At 47.5% G+C, this 22,484-nt stretch overlaps 1 protein-coding gene across 2 annotated transcripts; it reads right to left on the bottom strand.

The window, feature by feature from the left end:
- Positions 1-8,487: 8,487 nt before the first annotated feature.
- LGALS12 (galectin 12) lies at positions 8,488-16,093 on the bottom strand. Of its 2 annotated transcripts, XM_061203533.1 has the most exons (9): positions 16,010-16,093; positions 14,196-14,284; positions 13,888-14,101; positions 12,913-13,032; positions 12,312-12,350; positions 11,638-11,664; positions 10,924-11,012; positions 9,130-9,280; positions 8,488-8,667 (listed from the first exon to the last, which is right to left on the bottom strand). In XM_061203533.1, the coding sequence occupies exons 1-9, from the start codon at positions 16,076-16,078 to the stop codon at positions 8,521-8,523; spliced, it is 945 nt and encodes a 314-aa protein (XP_061059516.1). In that variant the 5' UTR covers positions 16,079-16,093; the 3' UTR covers positions 8,488-8,520. The 2 variants fall into 2 exon arrangements, with proteins under 2 accessions (XP_061059516.1, XP_061059517.1); XM_061203534.1 differs by lacking the exon at positions 11,638-11,664.
- Between the last annotated feature and the right edge of the window lie 6,391 nt (positions 16,094-22,484).

Here is a 22,484-nt window from a genome sequence, read left to right as displayed (position 1 = left end):
CTGAGGTCAGAGGAAGGTCATGGGCAGACGTGCCCTTAGGAGGCAGGTCACAGAGGGTCTTGGGGAGACTGGATGTGGAGTGATGGGAGCAGGAGGCGGGGGGGGCAGTCAGGGGGCCGAGGGGGTCACAGAGGCAGGGACAGGGCTGCCCTGGACCAAGTCAGTGGATGGGAGACGGACGAGGCAGTGAATTCAGGAGAAACTTCCAGGGTTGGCATTGACTGGACTTCGTGATTGGATGCAGGTGGCAAGAGTTGGGGTGAAGGAGGGGCAGAGGGAAAGGATGTGTTAGGGAGATGGAAGACTTAGGATGGCCCTCTTTTGGGACTGGGAAACCTGGAGGAGGGGTTGGAAGGGGGGATGTCATTCCCCAGATCAGGAATGTAGAGGGAATAGAAAGAGTATTAGTTCTGGCAGCTGGGGTGCCCTGGGGTGGAACATGAGCTGTGAGGAATGGGGTGAGGAAGGGAAGAAAGTCAGGACCATGGGGTGCCTAGTGAGAGATGTGGGCAGAGGAAAGACCCAGCTCGAGCTCTTCACACAAGTGCCCTTGAGCAAGTCATCGCCCTCGAGGGCCGCATGGCAGGTGTCCACCCCACTGCAGACAGCTGTGTGATCCCACAAGGTCCTGGTCCCTGGCCGAATTGCCCGTTGGATCACATTAAGATCCCTTCAACTTGCATCTTCAGGACATCAGCTCTGAGAGAAGGGCATCCTGAGGCCAAGAGGGGATCTAAGTGGGGGGCTCAATGTGACCCTGAACACCATGAGCAGGGGGTGCTGGGCTCGAGGGTCAGTGTGCAAGAAGGGCAGGGACTCGAGACTGACTGCTCAGTGTCGTCCTGGGTGGGCCTGGCTCTTGGACGTGTTGGAAAGATGCTGTACATACCGTGTCATGAGTACACATGTGCAGAAACACATCCACACAGGCCTGTGCATGTGAAGGCACATCTGAATGAATGTGTACTCAGCCAGCACAGTCCCTGGACCCTCCCTCCTTTCCCACGTCTCGGTGAGGGGTGGTGGTGGTGAGGGTGCCGGCCGAGACAACTGCTTGCACCTTCCGAGTTTCCCACCAGTTGATGAAGCTGAAGCATCCCCCCTTACCCCCAAAGAAGACACTCTCTGGGCGGTGGGGCTCAGGTTCATGTACATCTGGCTGTTCTAGGGCAGGCAGGCCAAACACTACACCTGGAGACCTGGTTGAGATTTTTCAAAGTGGCTACGAGATGAGAACGTGATCCATCTGGCCCCCGCAAGCAGGGAAGGATTTTCTGTCTAAATATCATCCCTTGAGTTTGGAAGCATGAACGTGTGCACACTGAATTGTGTTCTTTCCCACTGAGCACCTTGAGTTCTTTGGACATATTGTAAAAGACTCCAAAACTTCATTCTCTATAGGATGGAATTTGTTGTACATTGATTGAGTTGCACTTTTTGGTAAACCCTCTCACATGTCCCCAGAGGAACTTGTTTGCAAAAGATCCACACAGCGTCAGTCTGGCTCCAAGGAGAGGGCAGGGCCTTCAGAGCTTGCAAGTCCTGCTTCCAAATCCTGGCTCCACCATATCTCAGCAGAGTCCTTGGGTGGTACTCCATCTCCCTGAGGCTCAAGAGACAACTTCTTAAGGGGAGATGATAATACTTGTAACCCTTTGGGATAGGGGAGGGATGAAACGAGACAGCAAGCTCTAGAGCGCGGGCTCAGTAGTTGTGGCGCACGGGCTTAGTTGCTCCGCGGCATGTGGGATCTTCCTGCACCAGGGCTCGAACCTGAGTCTCCTGCATTTGCGGGTGGATTCTTAAACACTGCGCTACCAGGGAAGTCCCAAGAGAGTAGATCTTATAAGTTCTTATAAGTTCTCATCACAAGAAACAAATTGTAACTATGTATGGCGGTGGGAGTTAACTAGACTTATTGTGGGGATCATTTCACAATATATACATATATTGAATCATTAAGTTGTACACCTGAAACTAATATCATGTTATATGTCAATTATATCTCAATACAATTTTTAAAAAAAGTTAAGTATGTATATTATTATTCCTAGAGGTAGCACTAAAATAATTATGCAAAGAGATACAGTAAAAAAAGACAATAGGTTAATTAAAATTGGATGCCAAAAATGTTCACATAATCCAAAAAAAGGCAGGAAAGGGAAAAACAGAGGACTAAAACACAGTGGGAACAAATAGAAAACAAACAATAAAATGGTACACCTAAATCCAGACCTATCAATGACTACTTTAAATGTAAATGGTCTAAACACACCAATTAAAAGAAAGATATTGTCAGAATGTATTAAAAAAACAAACCAACCAACAAACAAAAACTAAAACCATGACCCAACTATGTGCTATATACACAAAACTCAGTTCAAGTATAATGATACAGATAGGTTAAAAGTAAAACGGTGCTCTGTGATGATCTAGATGGCTGGGATGGTGGGTGGGGTGGGAGGGAGGTCCAAGAAGGAGGGGATATATGTATACATATAGCTGATCCACAAACAGCAGAAACTAACACAACATTGTAAAGCAATTATACTCCAATTAAAAAAAAAGAAGTAAAAGGATGCCAAAAAGATACAACATACACACACTAATCAAAGAAAGCTGGAGTGACTATATTGATATCAGACAAAGTGGACTCCAGAGTAAAGGGATAACTAGGGACTTTACAAAATGACAAAAGAGTCAATTCATTAAGAAGAAGACATATGTGTTGGGGATCCCCAAGACCACCCCCAGGTTCAGTGATTCACTAGAAGGACTCATAGGACTTATCATATAGTCATACTTCCAGCTAAGATTTATTACAGTAATGGATACAAAGTGAAATCAGCAAAGGGAAAAGGCACATGGGGTGATGTCCAGAAGAAAACCAAAGGTAAACTTCCAAAGTTCTCTCCAGTGCATTCACACAGGATGTGCTTAATTCTTCCATTGATGAGTTGTGACATGTGCAGTGTTGTCTACCAGGGAAGTTCTTTGAGTCTAGAAATTCAGGCTTTTTATAAAGGCTAAGTAATATAGGCACCCTCTGCCTAGCATGTACCAAAATTCTAGATTCCCAGAAGGAAACTGGGTATTCAGCATAAACTATATTTTTTATATAAACAGTTTAGGCACAGTGAGCCACTCTTAATATTTAGGAATGTTTTATGTCAGTATAGGGAATTGTTTACCAGTTAAGTTCCCAGATACTAGCCAAGAGCCAACCTTGCAAGCAGGCTTTTCTAAGAATCGCTGTTTCAGGACTAGCATGGTAATTTTTTTTCTGCACGACATAATAATCCAAAGTTTTTTGCACAGTACTTTTTTTATTCTACATGATTAATATACAAAATATCCCCGCTTCCCTGGAGAAACAGTATCATATCTAAAACACACTTTGATATGCACCGAACAATAGAGCTTCAAGATAAAGGAAGCAAAACCAGACAGAACTGAAAGGAGAAATAGATAAATATGCAATTGTAGCTGAAGACTTAACATTCCTCTCTGAAAACCTGATAGGACCTGTAGACCAGAAAACCAGCAATAATATAGAAGAACTGAAAAACACCATCAACAAATTGGATCTAATTGACATTTATTGAACACTCAACTCAACATCAGAGAACACATTCTTTTCAAGTGTCCACAGAACATACACTAAAGCTTATATTCTGGATCATGAGAAAATATTAAAAATTTTTAAATAATTGAAATTATACAAAGTGTGAGTTAAACTACAGCTCAATAACAGAAAGATATCAGAATGATCTACAACACTTGGAATTAAATGACATACTTCTAAATAATCCATTGGTCAAAGAAGAAGTCTCAATGGACATTAGCAAATATTTTAAAATGAACAAAATGTAAACCCAAAATATCAAAATTTGTGTGTTATAGCTAAAGTGCCGAGAAGAAATTTATTGTATTAAATGCTTATACTAGAAAAGAAGAAAAGTTTAAAATCAGTATTCTGAGCTTCCAATTGAAGAAATTAGAAAAAAAGAGCAAAATAAACCAAAGCAAGCAGAAAGAAGGAAATAATAAAGATAAGAGTGGAAATCTATAAAATTGGAAACCGAAAACAGAAGAGAAAATCAATAGGGCCAAAGCTGTTTTTCTGAAAAGGTCAATTAAAAAAAGGGAAAAAGATTCAAATTACCAATATCAGAAATGAAAAAAGGGCTTTCACTAAAGATCCCTCAGACATTAAAATGATAAGAAAATAATATTATGCACTCTACCTACATATATACATTTGATGACTAAGATTAAATGGACCAATTTCTTGAAAAACACAAACTACCAAAACCAACCCAAGATGAAATAGATACATAGCCTATTTCTATGTCTTATTAACGGAATTGAATTTTAAATTAAAAATCTTCCAAATGGAAATATCCAGGTCTAGATAGCTTCCCTGGCAAATTCTATGAAAGATTAAAGAAATATCCCTAATTTTTACAAACTTTTCCAGAAAATAGAGGAGGGGACAGCATTACCCTGATACCAAAAACAGACAATGATAGTGCAGGAAAGTAAAATTAGAAATCATTATCCTTCATAAACCAAATGTTAAAATCCTCAAAAATATTTTAGCAAATCAAATCCAGCTACAGGCATACCTCAGAGATATTGTGAGTTTGGTTCCACATTACCACAATAAGGCGAATATCACAATAAAGAGAGTCACAGGAATTTTTTGGTATTCCAGTGCACACGAAAGTTATGTTTACACTGTACTGTAGTCTATTAAGCATACAATAGCATTATATCTAAAAAACAACATACATACCTTAATTAAAAAATTATGCTGTTGGAAAAAATGGCACTGATAGACTTGCATGACACAGGGTTGCCATAAACCTCCAATTTGTTAAAAAATGCAATATCTGTGAAGCACAATAAAATGAAGCACAGTAAAACGAGGTATGTCTATATTTTCAAAATGAATAATACACCACGGCAAAGTAGAGTTTATCACAGAAATGCAAGTCTGGTTCAATATTTGATTATCAATTATGTAATACACCATATTCATAGCCTAAAGAATAAAAAACAAATGGTCATATCATTTGATGCAGAAAAAACCTCTGACAAAATTCAACATCCATTCGTAGTAATTTGTGATAAATTCGTAATAATAGTAATAATAATAAAAACTCTCAGTAAACTAAAATAGAAGGGTTTGTCCTTAACTTGATAAGGGGCATCTACAAAAAATCTACAGTTAATATTATAAGGCTTCCTCCCTAATATTGGGAACAAGGCAAAGAAGTCTACTCTCACTCCTCCTACTCAACATTGCACTAGAATTCTTAGCCAGCATAATAAGACAAGAAAAATAAAGCCTTATAGATTGGAAAGGAAGAAGTAAAATTGTCCCTTTTCACAGACAACATGTAAAAGATTTATGTAAAAGATTCTATGTAATAGACAAAAACACTTCTATATATAGAAAATCAATCATATTTCTATATAATTACAATAAACGATTGCAAACTGGAGTTAAAAAATACCACTTACAATAACCCTAAAAAGATGAAATACTTAGCTATAAATCTAACAACACATGTATAGGATTTGTATACTAAAAACTAGAAGATGCTGATGAAATAAATCAAAGACCTAAGTAAATGCTAAGACCTGTTGTGCTAATGGATTGAAAGATTCAACATAATAAAGAGGTCAATTTTTCCCAAGTTGCTTTATAAATTTTAATGCAATTCCCTTCAAAATCCCTGCAGGATATCTTGTAGGTATGGACAAGCTGCTTCTAAAATTTATAAGAAAAGGCAAAGGATCAAGAAGAGCCAAAATAATTTTGAAGAAGAATAAAGTTGGAGGAATTACATTACTCATTATCAAGATTTACTACAAATATGCAGTAGTCAAGACAGTGTGGTATTGGCCAAGAGATGGACACATAGATTAATGGAACAGAATAGAGTCCAAAAATAAGCTTGCCCAAATATGGCCAATTGATTTTTGACAAAGTTGCAAAAGCACTTCAACAGAGGATAGATAGTCTTTTCAAAAATGTTACTGGAATAACTGGACATCCAAATGCAAAAACCAAACCAAACCAAACCAAAAGAAACCTCATAAAACTTCAACCTAAACTGCACAACATAATTAACAATTAGTTTAAAAAGGATCATAGATCTATATGTGAACTATGACGTATAAAACTTTTAGAAGAAAACAAAGGAGAAAATTTTCATTAGGCAAAAACTTCTTAGATATGACACCAAAAATACAATTCAAGAAAAAATTGATGAATTGGACTTTATCAAAATTAAAAACTTTTGCTCTGTGAAAGAAACTGTTTAGAGCATGAAAAGATAAGCTAAGACTGGGAGAAATTACTTACAAATCACATATTTGACAAAGGACATTTATCCAGCCTATATAAAGAAACTCTTAAAAGTCAGTGATAAGAAAACAAACAACTCAATTAAAAATGGAGAAAAGATCTGAACAGGCACTGCACCAGAGAGAATACACAGATGGAAAATTAGCACATAAAAAGACGCTCAACATCTTTAGCCACTAGGCAAATACAAATTAAAGCCACAATGAGATACCTCTACACACCAATGAAGATGGCTAACATAAAAAATACCGACAATTATGAGTATTTTAAAAAAAATTTTTTTTCTTTTCTTTTACTAATTTATTTATTTTTGGCTGTGTTGGGTCTTCGTTTCTGTGCGAGGGCTTTCTCTAGTTGCGGCAAGCGGGGGCCACTCTTCATTGCGGTGCGCGGGCCTCTCACTATTGCGGCCTCTCTTGTTGCGGAGCACAGGATCCAGACCCGCAGGCTCAGTAGTTGTGGCTCACGGGCCCAGTTGCTCCGCGGCATGTGGGATCTTCCCAGACCAGGGCTCGAACCCGTGTCCCCTGCATTGGCAGGCAGACTCTCAACCACTGCGCCACCAGGGAAGCCCCAATTATGAGTATTGATGAGCATGCAGAACAACTGGAAATCTCCTAGATTGCTGGTGGGAAAGCAAAATTCCCAAAACTACTCTGAAACAACTCTGGAAAATTGTGACAGTTTCTTATAAAGTTAAACATGCATTTACCATATGATCCATCAATCTCACTAGTAGGTATTAACCCAAGAGAAATGAAAAGTTACATTCATACAAAGACTTGTATACAAATGATTTTAGCTGCTCTATTCCTTAATTGTCAAAAACTGAAAACCACCCAAATGTTCTTCAGTGGGTCAATTGTGGTACAACGGAATACTACTGAGTAATAAACAGGAATGAGTCACTGATACAAACAGCAACTTAGATTAATCGCCAAAGGGTAATGCTGATTGAAAGAAATCAGTTTCAAAAGGTCACATCCTACCTGATTCCATTTATATGACATTCTCAAAAACACAAAATATAGTAATGGAGAGCAGATCAGGGAGTTGCTGGGGGTTAAGGGAGGGGGTGGAGGAGGTGCAATTACACAGAAGTAACACCAGGGAATTTTTTGGAATGATGGAGTTGTTATATATCTTGATAGTGGTAGTGGCCACACAGATCTACATATATGTTAAAGCAGAATTTTACCCACCCCCAAAAGTCAATTTTATTGTGTTGACTAAAAAATAAAATAAAAAGTAAGGATAACCACTAGAAGTATAAAATGGAATTTACAACTTCCAAACCAGCATAAGAAAAAAAAGGGGGAGGGAGATAAAGAAGACTTTATCAATCCAATAGCAAGTACGAAAGCTGAAAATATGAGGAAAAATAGCAATGGTAAATAGAAAACACAAAATAAGATGGTATAATGGAAATAAAACCAAATATTCCAGGAATCACAGGAGTAGAGCTATGGCCAGGCACGTGGTCATCCCGTGGAGGACGCTTCCAGCCTCCCTTGCAGATAATGTGGCTGCGTGACTGAGTACTTGCCAATGAGATGTGAGTGTAAATAGCGTGTGCTAATCCCAGGTCTGGGCTTATGACATCAGATGGGCCTTGTCCATATTCTCTATTTGCCTTCTCAGTGGTTGAAACCTAGATATGGTGGCTACTGAGCTTCTGCCACGCAGGTGATGCTGGTGCCCTGGGGGTGGTGGGATGATGACTAGGATGACCCAGAAGGTCCATAAGGAGCAAAGTTGCCCCACTGACCTGGACGATTTTTCTGTTTAGATGAGAAGGAAATAAACATCTAAATTTTTAAAGCCGCTGTATTTTGGAGTATCTTCATTAGGCTACAAAGCCTGCCTCCTTGTCTAGGCCCTGAAGGAAGGCAGAGCCAAATCCCAGGCTCCTGGTAGAGGGAACTGCAGAGTTTCCGGAGCCTTCACACTCTTGTGCCCCCTTTCTGCTGTGGGGTCCAAAGCACCTGCAGACTCGGGCTCCTGGTTCCAGAAGTGAGCCAGGCCTGACACCGTGGTGACAGGTGGAGATTTTAACGAGGGTAGGAGAGTGGGGGCATCTGGTGGGGCCCCGGCTATAGGCTGGCCCTCTTCTTCTCCAGCTGGGCCCTCTGGATTCCTCCTCAGTAGTGGACGCAGTAGAGCTGGACGCTGCCACTGATTCGCAGCTCCCGCAGCCGCTCCAGGGCCTGCTGGCCCAGGCTGGTGGCCCCCACGCCCTGCCCACTGAGCGCCAGCTTCAGCTCTCCCTCTTGGCATAGGAGCAGAACCTGGGAAAGGAGGGCATGGGGCTCTGCAGGCTTCCAGACCCTCCCTTGCCTGCCGGATGCCCCACCTGGCAAGGACACAAAGACTGGACCCATGGGGCATCCAGTGGTGGAAAAGACCAGGACTAGGGGCCCAGCTCGTCATCAGCCCTTCCACAAGGATCTGCCCAGGCCTTGGCCTCAGTTTCACCATCTGTAAAAGGGGTCGTTGCTCTCCCTGGACGAGTGGTCTCAACCTCAGCAGCACACTGGAGTCATTAGGGGGGCTTTTTGATAATGCTGAGGCCAGGGCCCCCCCTGATTAATTAAAGAGGGGTTTCTGGGCATGGGATCCCCAGCCCAGATCTCCTCTCCCCCAGCGGGCACTGGCTTCCCTGCCTCCCCAACGCAACCCCCAGTCTCCCGGATGGGAATGCAGCTCTGCACTCCACCCCAGAGGGACCAGGCATCTTGGCTCCGACCCACCTCGAAGAATCGCTGCGGGTAGAAGAGGAAGGGGGCCAAGATCAGTTTCTTCCGGCCCCAGCGGGAGACCCAGGCCAGAGTTCTGTCTGTGAAGGAAGCCCTGAGCGTCACAGGAACGTGGGCGGCCTCATCCAGCAGACTGAGCGTGAAACTGCGGAAAGGGGCCAGAGAAGGGGCTTGCAGGCTTGCTAAGTGCCAGGTGCGGTGCTAAGCCTTGATGTCGGTGGCCCAGGGCTGACTTAACCTGTAGAAATGTTCTGGCTGGTCCACGGTATTCTTCAACTTTAAAGTAATACCATTTTCAAAAATTGAGAAAGTTTATATAAAAGCTTTCAGCTTCTCTTTTAAAATAATTAGAAGATCTGGCATCAGAAGATCTATGGAAATATTCTTTCCACTTCACCACATTCCCAACCTGGTGCCTCACTATTTATGTGACCTGCCTGGCCTCTGAGGACACGTGAATTCATGGCCCTTGAGAGAGAGAGCAGTAAAATCATCCGCTGTGTCACTAATAATAACCATGTGAATTGAGCTAAGATAAGCACCTGGTCTCCTGTCTCTAAGCTTGGGGAGGAGTGGGGGTTCTTCCCTTCACTGGGAACTTTTTCATTTTCCCTGTAGAGTGGGATTATCTTTCTCCTTTTTTTCTGATGGGGGAACTCAGCACTCCAGGCTAAGAGAGGTGTAGTGACTTGCCCAAGACCACAGTTTTTAAGAGGCAAAACCAGGAATCCAATCCTGTCATGCCCGGCTTTGCAGGCTCACGCTATCCAGGGCTGTGCTGCACGCCTGCCCATAATTCACAGGCCTGATCAAGAGCATGCAGGGCAAGGGTTAGTGAGGTCAGTGACTTCAAAAACAAAAACAAAACAGAAGGGGGTAGGGCAGGGAGAACATAGGGCACTAGCCTTACTTCCCTGGCCCTCCGCCCAAAGAATTCTGATATCACCACATTTGTGGACCACTTGCTATGTGCCTGGCACAATTCTCCGTATTTACACCATCCCTGAAGCTGGCACTATTTTTATCCCTTTTTACAGACAAGGCAACTAAGGCACAGAAAGGAAATGTAACTGCTGTGAAGTTGCACAGGTTTTAAGTGTCCTCAGCAGAAGTCAAACCCAGGAAATCTGGCCCAGAAAAGTCATGAAATCCCATGCAATTCCAGAAGGAAGGAAGGGAGGAGGGAAGGAAGGATGGAAGGGAAAAAGGAAAGGAAAGAAGGAAAAGGAAAGAAACAAAGAAAGGGAACGAGGAAGACACTTGTCTAACTGGCTTGGAGTCCGCAGGTTTGGGAAATGGGGCAGGAGCACCCCCTATGGGAGAAGTCAGGCAGCGTCCACTGGGTTACTGAGTCCCTCCAAGTCCCCACCTCCCAGCGCTGAGCCTCTTCTCTGGGGTCGCCTGGCTGTGTTTCCTAAACCAGGGCACTGTGGGAGGTCACATCCTCTCTCTGGGTCTCAGCCTGTGCCTTTAAAGGGCCTTTCCTGAGGCTCCAGCTGGGACCTGCGGTGAGAGGCTGGTTGGCCTGACCACAAGCACAGGCAGGGAAGATACGCCCAGAGTGGGAGTTGCTGGTGCCACGAAGGCACCTGAGCCCTGGACCCAATCCCAGATCAGACTTTCACAAGCTCTGCGGCCTTGGGCAACTTACTTCTGCTCTCTGCTCCTCTGTTTCCTGATCTGGAAGATGGGGATTAAGTAGTGGTGCTGGAGATTAAAGCGGTGATGTTTATCAAGCTTGTGCCAGGCACAGAGATGCTCCTCCTTCCCCTCCTTCTGTATACTTACTCCTTTGGCTCTGGCAAGACCAGCCCCCTCACTATGATGACCTGTCCGGGCCAGAGACCCTGGGGAAGGGCACGCGAGCAGGGCACCTCCTGAAGGAACACGGGAGATGACTGAGAGGGGGACTCACAGAGGGGCTCGGGAAGGGATACTGCCCCTAGGAGCTGCTTCATGGGCTGCCCTCAGGGGCCAGGGAGCCCCGGGGCAGGTTAATCTCTGCCTCTAGGCCTGCAGCCAGGAGGAGACAGCTCTGCTCAGTTATTAAACACCTACTGCAGGCCTGTCTCCAGTACCCTGCTCTCTCTGGCCCCCCCCCCCCCCCCCCCCGCCCAGCCCCCGTGCTGGGAGCCCCTAATGCTGTGCTCCAAACTGTAATGGCTCATTCATTGGTCTGCCCCCCTACCAGCCTGTGGGCAGCTGGGGGGCTGGGACTGATTCGTCCCTCCATCCTAGAGTCTGGCTCTGGGCCTAGCACAGGATAGTATCAGATAATTGTGTGCAGAATAAATGGAGAAAAGGTAAAATGAAGCTGGAGCTTCAGCCTGAAGTCGACTGGCCCACCCATAGCCTGCAGTTTCCTATAAAGAAGGGGAGACCCTGATGCTGAGGCCATATGCCACCAGCGTGTGGGATATGAGTGGCAGGGGGTGCCCTCCCACTCCTGATGGAGCAGGTGAGGGACTGTCCCTCTGCCAGGCCGAGGAGGAGGTCACTCACCAGGCTGGGGCTCTTCAGCAGGAAAGGCTGTCAAGGAAAGAAAGAGGGGACATGGAGGCCACATGGTGTTTGCTCATTGAAAGGGAACCTCTTGATATTATTCTTAAAAAATGGGGATATTTGGGGTTTGCCCCTCTCAGAGATAATACGGGAAAATGACTGGAACCCCAGTGGGGCCCTCTTGAATTCAGATGGACACCAGCTCTGGAATAATGCAGAAGAACTGGACCGGGGGGGGGGGGGGGTGAGGGGTGGGGGCGGTCCTGTCATTCACTCACTCTGTGGCTCTGAGCAAGTCCCTGGGCCTCATCTCCCCTTCTGCCCTGCAGGCCAACCCGCTACCTCACAGGGATGCTAAGAACTGAAAGCTCCAATTGAGACAGATCTTCTGATAGGAAGACTGGGGCCCTGCCCATTCCGGGAAGCCAGCCCACCCCAGCCATCCTCCCGAGCTGGCCTTGGCGCTGGGAGAGGCAAATCCAGGCTCCCAGGGACTGAGGCGGGGCCAGCCGTCTCCATGGCAACCGCCCAGTGAGGGAGGGGGCAGCTGGGCCTTGTGCAAAATGAGCAGCAGCCCAGCGAGGGGCAGGTCCCGCTGGGGGAGGAGGGAGAACCAGTGGCTCAGCTGGTGTGGCTGGGACCGCGAGGGCCAACCCTGCTCCCAGAAGACTCACGTGTCCAACCGGATACTCGCTACCGCCCTCCACAAATGGCTGTTAGGAGAGAGAAAAAGCAACAGGCCAGATTCGGGAGCACTGCAAGCCCCAGAGCTTGATTGATTTGGCTCCCACCTGCCCTCCTGTGCCTGGGCGGGGGCAGAGGCCAGCTTTGGCCTTGATACCTCCTCCTCTCCCCTGAGGCCTTGTCAGGGCTTCTCAAACCGGCATTTTGAACATGCTGATTCCTGGGCCCCACCTCTGGCTTACTGAATCAGAATCTCTGACGGCGGGTCTCAGAAATTTGCATTTTTAATCAGCTCCTCAGCTGGGAATGATACCCCACGGGTCCAAGACTCCAAGTCATTTGCCTTCTGGCCACCACTCCTCATTGACCAGACCCCATGCCCAGGATAGGATTCTGCCCGAGGCTCTCGGACCCACCTTCTGTGGTCACCTCACCCCTCCTCATGTCCAACACCTGGATGGATGCCCTCCACCTTGGCTATAATTGGTGTGACAGGGCTTGTCTGGGGCGGGAGGGGGTCCTGGGCCTGTCGAGGCATCAGGGGAAGTCAGAGGCTGCTGCCACCCAGGACTTGACCCCAAGGGAACTTACGCTGATGTTCAGGAATCCAACGGCCGTCACGAAGATATCTCCATATATGCCCAAGGTGTCTACACGAGACAGCGGGAGTCGGTAGCGGTAATGGAGAAAGTGTTGTCCATTTACACTCACCTAGAGAGACAGACAGACTAGGCTGGCTCAGCAGCAGCTGATGTTTCTGAGTTCATACCAACGTGCCAGGCGTCATGAGCATCCTTTCTGGAATTTTCCTCATTTAACTTCACACCAACTCTACGAGGCAGGCATGTTTTACAGACCAGGTGCCCGAGGCTTGGGGAGCTTAAGTAGCCTCCCCAAGGTTGGGGAGCTGGCAACTTCAGTGCCCCTCCTGGCCCCTGACACCCCATGCTGGCCCCATTTCGCCTCTCAGCTGACCCACCAGCAGCTGGAGCAGCAGCCCCCCGAGCCCTCCCCACCATCCACAGGTGAGGAGCCTCAGGAGGCTGTGTGACCCCTGTCCCACAGGTCCCTCCCTCCACTGCTGGCCCCCACCGGCTCCCTCTCCCCTGGAGAAGTCTGAAGATCTTCCTGGCAGGAGTTCACATCAGCGGTGAAAGCCTTGAGGCTTCACCTTCCCTGTCCCTTCCCCCTCTTCCGTGAGATGGGGAGAATGAAAGTGCCCTCCTCATGCATTGCTGTGAGGATGCAGTGAGCTGATATTTAAGGGATTAGAACAGCGCCCGGCATACTGCAGGCACTCTCTAGATGCTCCTGTGATGGTGGCAGTGGCACCCTCTCTGCAGGGCCGGCACCATAGGGCCTGCTGAATGCTGCCATGTGTATCGGGCCAAGTGGGCCCAGGGCAGCTTGGAACCGGGTTTGGCAGCTCCTTGGTCCTCCGGGTACTGGACTCTGTGCCCCATCCCCCCAAATACCCCTTAACACAGTGACATGGGGAACTCGGCTGAAGGAAAGAGAAGCAGAAGGACACAAGTTCTAGACCCCCTGATCTCCCCTTCCGTTCACCTTCATCTCCTCATTTCCAAAGAGAAAGAGGATGAGGAAGCTCGCTCCTCTCTGCAGGGCCAGATGGGGCCACCGGGCCTCGGCTTGCCAGCGCCCACCGTGCAGGGTGTTGCAGATGACGTGCGGCTTGGTGGTGTGGAAGCGAGGGTTGAAGTGGATGGCGATATCTGGCCGGGGGTGCAGGCTGCAGCCACACTGGAAGTCCACCTGGAACCTAGGGGAGATGAGGCCCTCAAAGGGCACCTCCGGTCAGAGACTCCCGGAGACCCTGAAGGTAGAGAGGAAGCCCTGTGGCGCACTCCCCTTACCTGCGTGCATTTAGAGGGACCGCTCCCTGGAGCATGACCATCTTGCGTGCTCGCAGGCCACCAAAAATTGTCGTGACATAAGGAACCACCTGAACAAGGGGAGAAACCCATCCATACAGGGTTGAAGAAAGGGCCTAGGGACCCCTGGGTCGGGGGCGGGGTGGGGAGGGAAGAGGAACAAGAAGACTCAGCTCTCCCACCCCAAACAGAAAATGTCCTAATGGGGAAAAATTAGTTTTCTCTGAAGTGTTCTCTTCCATCTACTCCCCTTTCCTGGACCATCACACATCAAAGCCACACTGCATGGGCAAACCAGATTCAGCCCCACTGCCCCCTTGGAGCACCAGCCCAGCCCCTTACCCCAGCTCCTAGGGCACAGTAGTGTCCCCAGTGAGGCTTACTGTCCTCTGGCTGCCACCCTGGCCTCTAGAAGCCTGGTGTCAAGGCTTCCCAGGGACTGTTTATTGGCCAGAGCCTGGGAAGTGGGAGGCAGAAGGGTGGACAAATTGGGATCTGAGCACAGACCCTGATATGGACGCCTGGAGAGATACCTGATAATGACCCAGCCTACCTTCCCAGCTCACCTTTCCCCTGGCATTCCTAAAATACAGCGTACACTTTTACCACTCCTGACCCTTTCTGGGGCTGTTTCCTCTGCTCTCCTTCTACCCTGTGAAATCTGACTTGACTTTCCAGGCTCTGACACCTTCTCCAAGCATCATCCATTTTGGTGCCTGAATTATTCCTTCCCTCACCGTGCTCTCCACTGGCATGGCTAGTTTGGCCCTTGGCCGTCTGGCTTAGAGGGAGCCGTGTGGCTGGCTCTTCATGCTGGAAGGCACAAGCCCTTCAAAGCCGAAGCCCTGTCTGTCGCTTCTACAGGCTCAGTGCCTGGCGTGCCACAGAGTGGACTCTGAGGAGGTATGTGCAGAATAAATGTGAACATGCGGCAGGTACACACTGGGCAGTATCACAGGACTGGGCCTCATGCGGTGTTCTCCAACTCCTAGCAGCCTTCAGAAGCCTGAACCGCCCAGAAAGAGCTGAGAGCCAACCGTGTTGCCCTCCAGGTGGGATTTCGCAGCTTGCAAAGCAAGGAGCCACTGTAACCTGGGCGGCTGCTTGATCCCATCACTCAGGCACCTGGGGAGGTGTGGGAGACCCCGGGCTGTCAGAGCACCCACAGGTTAGCCAGGCTCAGCATGTCAGTCCCGCCTGCTTCCCAGGCTCTGGGCCTGGCCTGTAATTAACTGAGCCAAAGCAGTTCTCCTGGGAGGCGAGGACCAAGTAAAGAGAAAGTGATAATTAGTGCTTATTAGTGGGAGGGTGGAGTCTGCTGGGAGTTCAGCCTTCTGTAAAGCACTGTCAGCCTTCAGGAAATCCGCAGGGCACTGAGCTGAAGGAGGAATCGAGGAAACCCCAACACCATCTCTCACTTGGGGGTTCCGACCTGACCCCCAGGCTGGAGATGAGCCTGCCCTTCCTAGTGGTCAGTGTCCCCCCAGTGATACTACGCACTCCCCCAGACCCTCCTAGCCACCCATCGTACAGAAGGGGACACCACTCTGTCTCCAGGCCCTACTACTTTTAAAACGCAAGGACCCTGTGAACCCAACAGTCATTGACACGCGAGTGGGAAGGAGCTGTCAGCCACTTTGCTAAGCTCAAGACGGCCTTCCAGAGCCCATGGGCAGGGGCCAGGGGAACAGGACCCATGACTGAGGGCCCCTCCAGCCCCCAACCTGGGAGACTGGGCCCAGCTGGAAGGGGGAGCCCTGAGACCCAGGAGGTTCCAGACCCGAGCGGCTGCTCACCGGGTGGAAGACCGGCGGCTGCAGGATGAAAGTGTCAGGAAGCGGGTCCAGTTTTTCTCCAGGTGACATGGTGGTGGGGGGGGCGGGCGCCTCCAGCTTGGGCTGCAGATCCTGATTCCAGGAGCCCTGCCCCCACTGGACTGACTCACCTTTCCCAGCCAGATCCTAAATGCCTGGGGCAGCTCTCCCAGCTGTTGTCAGTCTCACCTGCACCTGGCAGGGTCCTTCCTAATGGTGCTTGGAGCAGGTCTGGGAGGGCAGCTGTCCAGCGCCCCACCCCAGCTCCAGCCCCACCGTCTGAACTGGGTGTCAGAAGAAATCCGTGTTGAAGGGCGCGAAACTTGTACTAACTAACCCTCAGGCTCTGAAGCACAGAGCCCGTTGCAGAGGGAAGCCAGAGGCTGGCTCCTTTGGGGCCAGCGGGGGTTTGTGGTTTCCGGGGCTGCAGCCTGAGCCCTCCAGGGGTCAGAGGCAGGGGTGATGGTACACGGGGGCAGGTCCCAGGAGAAGCCCCGCCCCCAGCTTCCTGGACACCAAATGACTGGCTTCCCCTCCCCTCCCCACAAAGGTTTCCATCTCTCTCCCTCATTTCCCCGCCCCTTTCCCCACTCTTCTCCCTTTGGCAAATTTTACAGTCCTTTGGGGCTCCATTTCAGCACTGGGTGGAAATGCCAGGGCCCAGCTGGGGTCACAAGAAAGTGCGATGGGGAGAGGTGAGAAAAGGCAGGGAGAGAGAAGACCCTCTTAGGCTCGGAAAAGGCAGTGGTGGGCGGTGGGGAGCACACAGCTGCACCGAAGGAGACCTGGGTTCTTGCTCAGCTTCTGCTCTAATGTGCTGTGTGCCCTGGAACAAGTCACTTACCCTCTCTGGGGCTCCCTTTGATTATCTATATATAGAAAGGGTGATCACAGTAGCGTGTCTCCTGTCTCGAAGGGCGGTCTGTATGTGGGGGTGGGTCTAGATTTCTGTCTTTTTTTTTTTCAAGCTCCCCTATGATCCTCTGGACTGGAATCATTCTGGTTCTGGTTCAAATTCCAATAAGCCTTTCCCTTTAAAAAGCAGCACAACCTCTCAACTTTATCCTGAGTTGGGAGGCCCCAGGATCTGACCACAGCGTCAGACGTGGCAGCAGGGAATTGCTGGCAGGACCAGGCTGGGCAAAGGCTCAAGGGCACGGGGTGGTGAGGGAAAAGTAAGCAGCTGCTCTGATGGTGGGGCGAGTACTTGGGCAGTCCTGCGGAAAGACGTGTGTTAGCCGTGCTACTGAAGGGCTGCCTGGAAGCTTGTTAGAAATGCAAACTTTTGGGCCCCACCCCAGAACTACTGGGGGGGCAGAGCCCAGGAAACAGCATTTTAACGTACTCTCCCGGTGATTCTGATGCATGTTAATGTTTGAGAAGCACTGACTTAGGTCCTAACCGGCAGGGCTTGGGCTACAGAGCCAAGGTGTTTGTTCAGATCCCGCTGGGTAGGTGGAGCTGCGTGGCTGAAGGTGTTTCGTGTGGGGAAATTTGATCAGCGGTGCATTCAGGAAGGAGGAGAAATGAAAGGTGGAGAAACCAGTTGGGCAGGGACTAGGTTGGCCTTGCCACTGGGAGTCAGATCTGGGTCCTGGTCCCAGCCTGGCAGCACCCAAATGGTGCCCCTCCCCCACTCCCATCCCAGCCTCAGTGCCTCTTCTGTGAATTGAGGAGCCAGGGCCACCACAACAAAATACCATGAACTGGGTGGCTGAAACAACAGGAGTTTATTTTCTCACAGTTCTGGAGGCTAGAAGCCCAGATCAGGATGTCAGCAGGTTTGTTTCTTTCTGGGGCCTCTCTCCTTGGCTTGCTGATTTTGTGTCCTAATCTCTTCTTGTAGGGAGACTGGTCATATTGGGTTAGGGTCCACCCACTGGACCTCATTTTACCTTAATTATCTTTTTAAAGGCCTTATCTCCAAATACAGTCACATCCTATGTACTGGGGGTTAGGACTCAACATATGACTTGGGGGTGGGGAACAGAGTTCAGCCCATAACAGAAGAGTAGTTATAACTGTTCTCTTTCTGAAGCTCCAAGGTATTGCAGCAGTCGGGAGAGGGGGATGCTGAGGGCCTGCAGTGGGAAGGCAGCAGAAGGAAGGGGGATGGTGCATTTCATTTCTCTTTTCAGGTGACCCCAGCTTTTGACAGCTGGGAGGGACCTGGTTGGCTTAAAGCACACGTCCAGAACTTGTTGAATCTGATCTAAGAAGCTCCAGAATAAGTGAGGGTCTTAGTGTCTGTTGGTCTGTCTTGGGGTGGGCATGGGGGGGGGGTAAATTCCTCTTCCTGAGCCAGAGTGAGGGGGGGACTTGTGGGAGAGCTCCAGGAAAGGGCTGATGGTGACCCTGACACTGGCAGGTGGGTTTCCCCTGCCCCAGACTGGCACCCTCCCACCCCATCCTCCCAATTCCCTCCACCCTGTACTTTTTCCTCAGAGCACTTAACATAACTTGTCATTATATGTTGAAGAATTGTTTGGAACTTCCCTGGTGGTCCAGTGGTCAAGACTCCATGTTCCCAATGCAGGGGGCCCGGGTTCGATCCCTGGTCAGGGAACTAGATCCTGCATACCGCAACTAAAAAAAAAAAAGATCCCACATGCTGCAACGAAGACCTGGCGCAGCCAAATAGATAAATAAATAAATAAATATTAAAAAAAAGAATTGTTTAATGTTTGTCTCCCATTCCCCCTACTCCCCACCTATAAGTTCCACGAGGGCAGATTTATTCTTACACTCTCAGTACCAAGCAAATGCCTGACACAGAGGAAGTACTCAAAATCTATTTAAAGACTGAATGACTGTAAGAGGTGATGGTTTATGGCTCCTGTCCTGTCTCTGCCTCCTTCTCTGTCTCTCCCCCAGCAGGTGTGGAATTGTGGCCCAAGCACAAAATTGTCCATATACTCTTCTAGCTGGCCACAGATTGTAATTGAGGCAGTTTTATTGATATCTGTCAATTACCAGTTAATAGCCTGGGAAACATAATCCATGGTCAGGGATCTCAAGGTGCCCCACTCTCCCCCTTTCTATGATCCAGCAGCCTCTTTCACAATCCCTGCTCCTGAATTGGTATAACTCTCTGGGCCTAGGGAGGGACTAATGCATAGATTAACCTACTTTGGTCTACATCTCCACCCTTTTCTTCTATCTGATTCCTTCTATCTGGAAACTCTCATGGATCCTCTTTCTCTCGGGACCAGTTTTGCATCATCCTGGAACAGAGGGTAGGATAATTAGGAGAAATACTAGGCAAGAAGAACTGACAGAACCCGACAGCTGCCTGGATAAGGGAGACAAGGAGAAAGGGCCCCAAAAAGTGACTCCAACATCTTGAATCAAATGATTGGGAAGATTCTGGAAAAACAGGGAAGATCTAGGTATAATCTGGGGGGGTGGCAAGCTGGCTAATTTCAGCCAAGACCATTTTGGAGGAGGTGGGCATACAGGAATCAGTCTGGATGGAGCCCGGACACCAGGGATGTCCAGTCAGTGTTTTTGAAGGAATGGATGCTGTTGCCTAAAAGCATGTTCATATACTCTTGAGAAAACAGTTTCAATTTCTTTCGGTGCTATTCTGCCCCGTAAGTGAGTTTTAGTGGCTGCAACAATTTTTCATAACTGGGTGCTGTGGCCGTTAAAGGGATCAACAATCAATCTTGCTCTCAGGGAGCTTCCAGTCTAATTGGAGAGAGAAGACATACACTTGGAGGGGAGAACCAATAGGACAAAGCCAGCTTCTTTTTATTTATCTTTCCCCCCCAAAGAGATAGAACCATTTGGATAGAAATATAAAATCGGACAAAGAACAAGCATCACCCATAACCTCAGTAAGCTAGCACGTCGCTTCTTGTTACTTTGATGTATATCCTACTGAACTTCTTCCCTCCCCCGCAGATCATATATTTATTACGGAATCTCAACTCAAAACCTGAAGTAGCTTGATTTTTTTCCAACCACTGCTTTTGACCATATATGTTGACTCTCTCTTCCCTGATGGGTTGAAGACCCCATAATATCCCAGGCAGTTCCTATCACTTTCCAATCACTTTTGGTTACTGAAACTCAACCCTGTTTAGCACTGATCATCAATGGTTGTTGACATCACACAAAGAAAGAGAAGCAGACATATTTACTTCCTGATGGTAGAACACATCGTCACTAATGAAATCCTCTTGAAGAAAATGCCATCTGATCTAAATTTGATTGAGCCTCTAGACTTAACCACTAGCTTACAGGAATACAGGGCACAAATGATCATCTTGAACAACAGCAGCAAAATTCAGACCCTGGGAGACTTTACAGGACCAATGACCCAGTTTCTTCAATTAAAAAATTAAAAGGGAAAAAAAAAGGTGGAGGAGAAACCCATAAGATCAGAGGTTGGCAAACTTCTTCTGTAAAGGGCCAGAGAGTAAATATTTTAGGCTTTGAAGGCCATGAAGTCTCAGATGCCACAGCAACTATGCGACCCTGACCTTGTAGTGGGAAAGTTGCATAGACAATATGTAAATGATGGGCATGCCTATGTTCAAATAAAACTTTATGGATGCTGAAAGTTGAATTTCATATAATTTTCACATGACACAAATATTCTTTTATTTTCGAAACCATTTAACAATGTATAAAGCCAATCTTAGCACTTAGGCCACACAAAAACGGGCAGCGGGTGGTAGTTCGTGGGTAGCTTGCTGACCCCTGCTTTAGTTAAAAGAAAGTATGAGGCACATCAACCAGTTCTAACATGGTTTTATCTGGATTTTGGTTCAAACAAAAAAGAGTTAAACAACGTACAAACAGTCAGGGAGATGTGAACATTGATTGCCTATTTGAGGACATGGAACTGCTAAAATGTTTTAAAATGTGCTAATGATATTGTGTTCATCTTTATTTCTTATCCTTTAGAAATATGTAGTGAAATATTTACAGATGAAAGAATAAGGCATCTGCCATGTGCTCCAAAATAATCTGGGTATAGAGGAAGTGGGTGGGGGATATAGATGAACCAAGAGTGGCCATGTCCTGATGACTGGAGAAGCTGGGTGAAAGGTAAATGGGGACCCATTATTCTGTTTCCTCTACTTTTATTTGTGTGTGAACATTTTTGTAATAAAAAGTGAAAAAACCCAAACCAGACCAAAACCAACATCAACCAAACGAAAAACCCCAAATCCAAAACCACAGCTCAGTCAGTGCACAGCTTTTGATCTCCTATCCTATTCACCTGGGGAGAGATGTATGGCTTCCCGGCCTGGAAGTGCGGGAGCACAGTCTGCTCCTGTGGGCACCGTCCTACTACAGTACCCTGAATGGCAGGGGTGGCGGGAGCTACTGCAGTTGGGGGCAGGGGCGAGGCACAAGGTTGACAGATCCCAGGCAAGCTATGGGGGCTGTCATGGACTCCCTCTAGCTCTGGGCAGTTCTAGTCTTAGGGGTGGGAGCCTTGGTAGAAATAGCGTGCACTATTTCTACCAAGTAGTAGGAAGTGTTCCAGCACTGTCTGCCATGGAGGAGCCCGTCAGAGAGGTACCTGGATCTCCCTCGGGGCCCTTCCAGAAGTAGGAGCCCATCCTCCCCCAGCCCTCCTGCCCAGCCTGGCTGCCTGAACAGCCCTGTGGCTCTTGTTCCTCCACCTCAGCTCCTTCACATGATGCCAGGAACCTCGTGAGAGCCAGGAGTTAATCACCCACAGACGTTCACTATAGGAACTTCAAAGGGCTATATTTTAGGAAGAAGAAAGATGACCTCAGAGGGACCCACCTGGCAAATCTAAGCAAATATCTGTATAATATAATAATGGTAATAATAATAATAATAATAATAATAATGTGAATTTGGGGTTAAAAAAGGGCAGAACTAAAATAGCATGGAAGGGGCAGATTGGAGTGAAAGCATTCCAAGGTCCTCACATTGTTTCAGAGAGGTGTTTAGGATATTACTTTTAGACTTTGAGCATGAATGTTAAAATTTCAAGGGCAATAAATAAAAGAATAGAGTGTAAACTTCCAAATGAATAGAGAGAAAAATGTAATACACACCTAAGATCAGATCTGTATGAAGAATATTATAAAACTCCATTGAAATACATTAAAGAAGTCCTAACAAATGGAGAGACATAATATGTAATAGATCGAAGACTCAATTTTGTAAAGATGTCAAAACTGCCAAATTGATTTCTGGATTCAGTGTAATGTCAATCAAGTTGCCAACAGAGTATTTTGAGCACCTTGACAAGCTAATTCTGAAATATTTATGGAAGGGCAAAAGCTCAAGAAGAGTCAAGAAACTCCTGAGGAAGAATAAGGAGGGGGAATCTGAAGATATCCATATATTAAGATTTATCATAAAGGTATAGTAATTAAGATTGTATGATAATAGCACAAAGACAGACACATTTGCCAGTCGGGTAGAATAGAGCCATCAACGTCCTGCTTGTCCATGAAAACCT

Source organism: Eubalaena glacialis, chromosome 10, assembly GCF_028564815.1.
Source record: "Eubalaena glacialis isolate mEubGla1 chromosome 10, mEubGla1.1.hap2.+ XY, whole genome shotgun sequence".
NCBI lineage: Eukaryota > Metazoa > Chordata > Mammalia > Artiodactyla > Balaenidae > Eubalaena > Eubalaena glacialis.
This window is presented reverse-complemented; position numbering and strand designations above follow the sequence as displayed.

What these genes read in the sequence shown, in the direction of transcription:
- LGALS12 (XM_061203533.1), bottom strand. Translation starts at nt 16,078, where the DNA reads ATGTCACCTGGAGAAAAACTGGACCCGCTTCCTGACACTTTCATCCTG. An exon ending in TTGGATTCCTGAACATCAGC is followed by an intron (nt 12,351 to 12,912) that starts GTAAGTTCCCTT and finishes CTCTCCTAACAG; the next exon opens with CCATTTGTGGAGGGCGGTAG. An exon ending in GTCTTGCCAGAGCCAAAGGA is followed by an intron (nt 9,281 to 10,923) that starts GTAAGTATACAG and finishes CCCTTTCCGCAG; the next exon opens with TTTCACGCTCAGTCTGCTGG.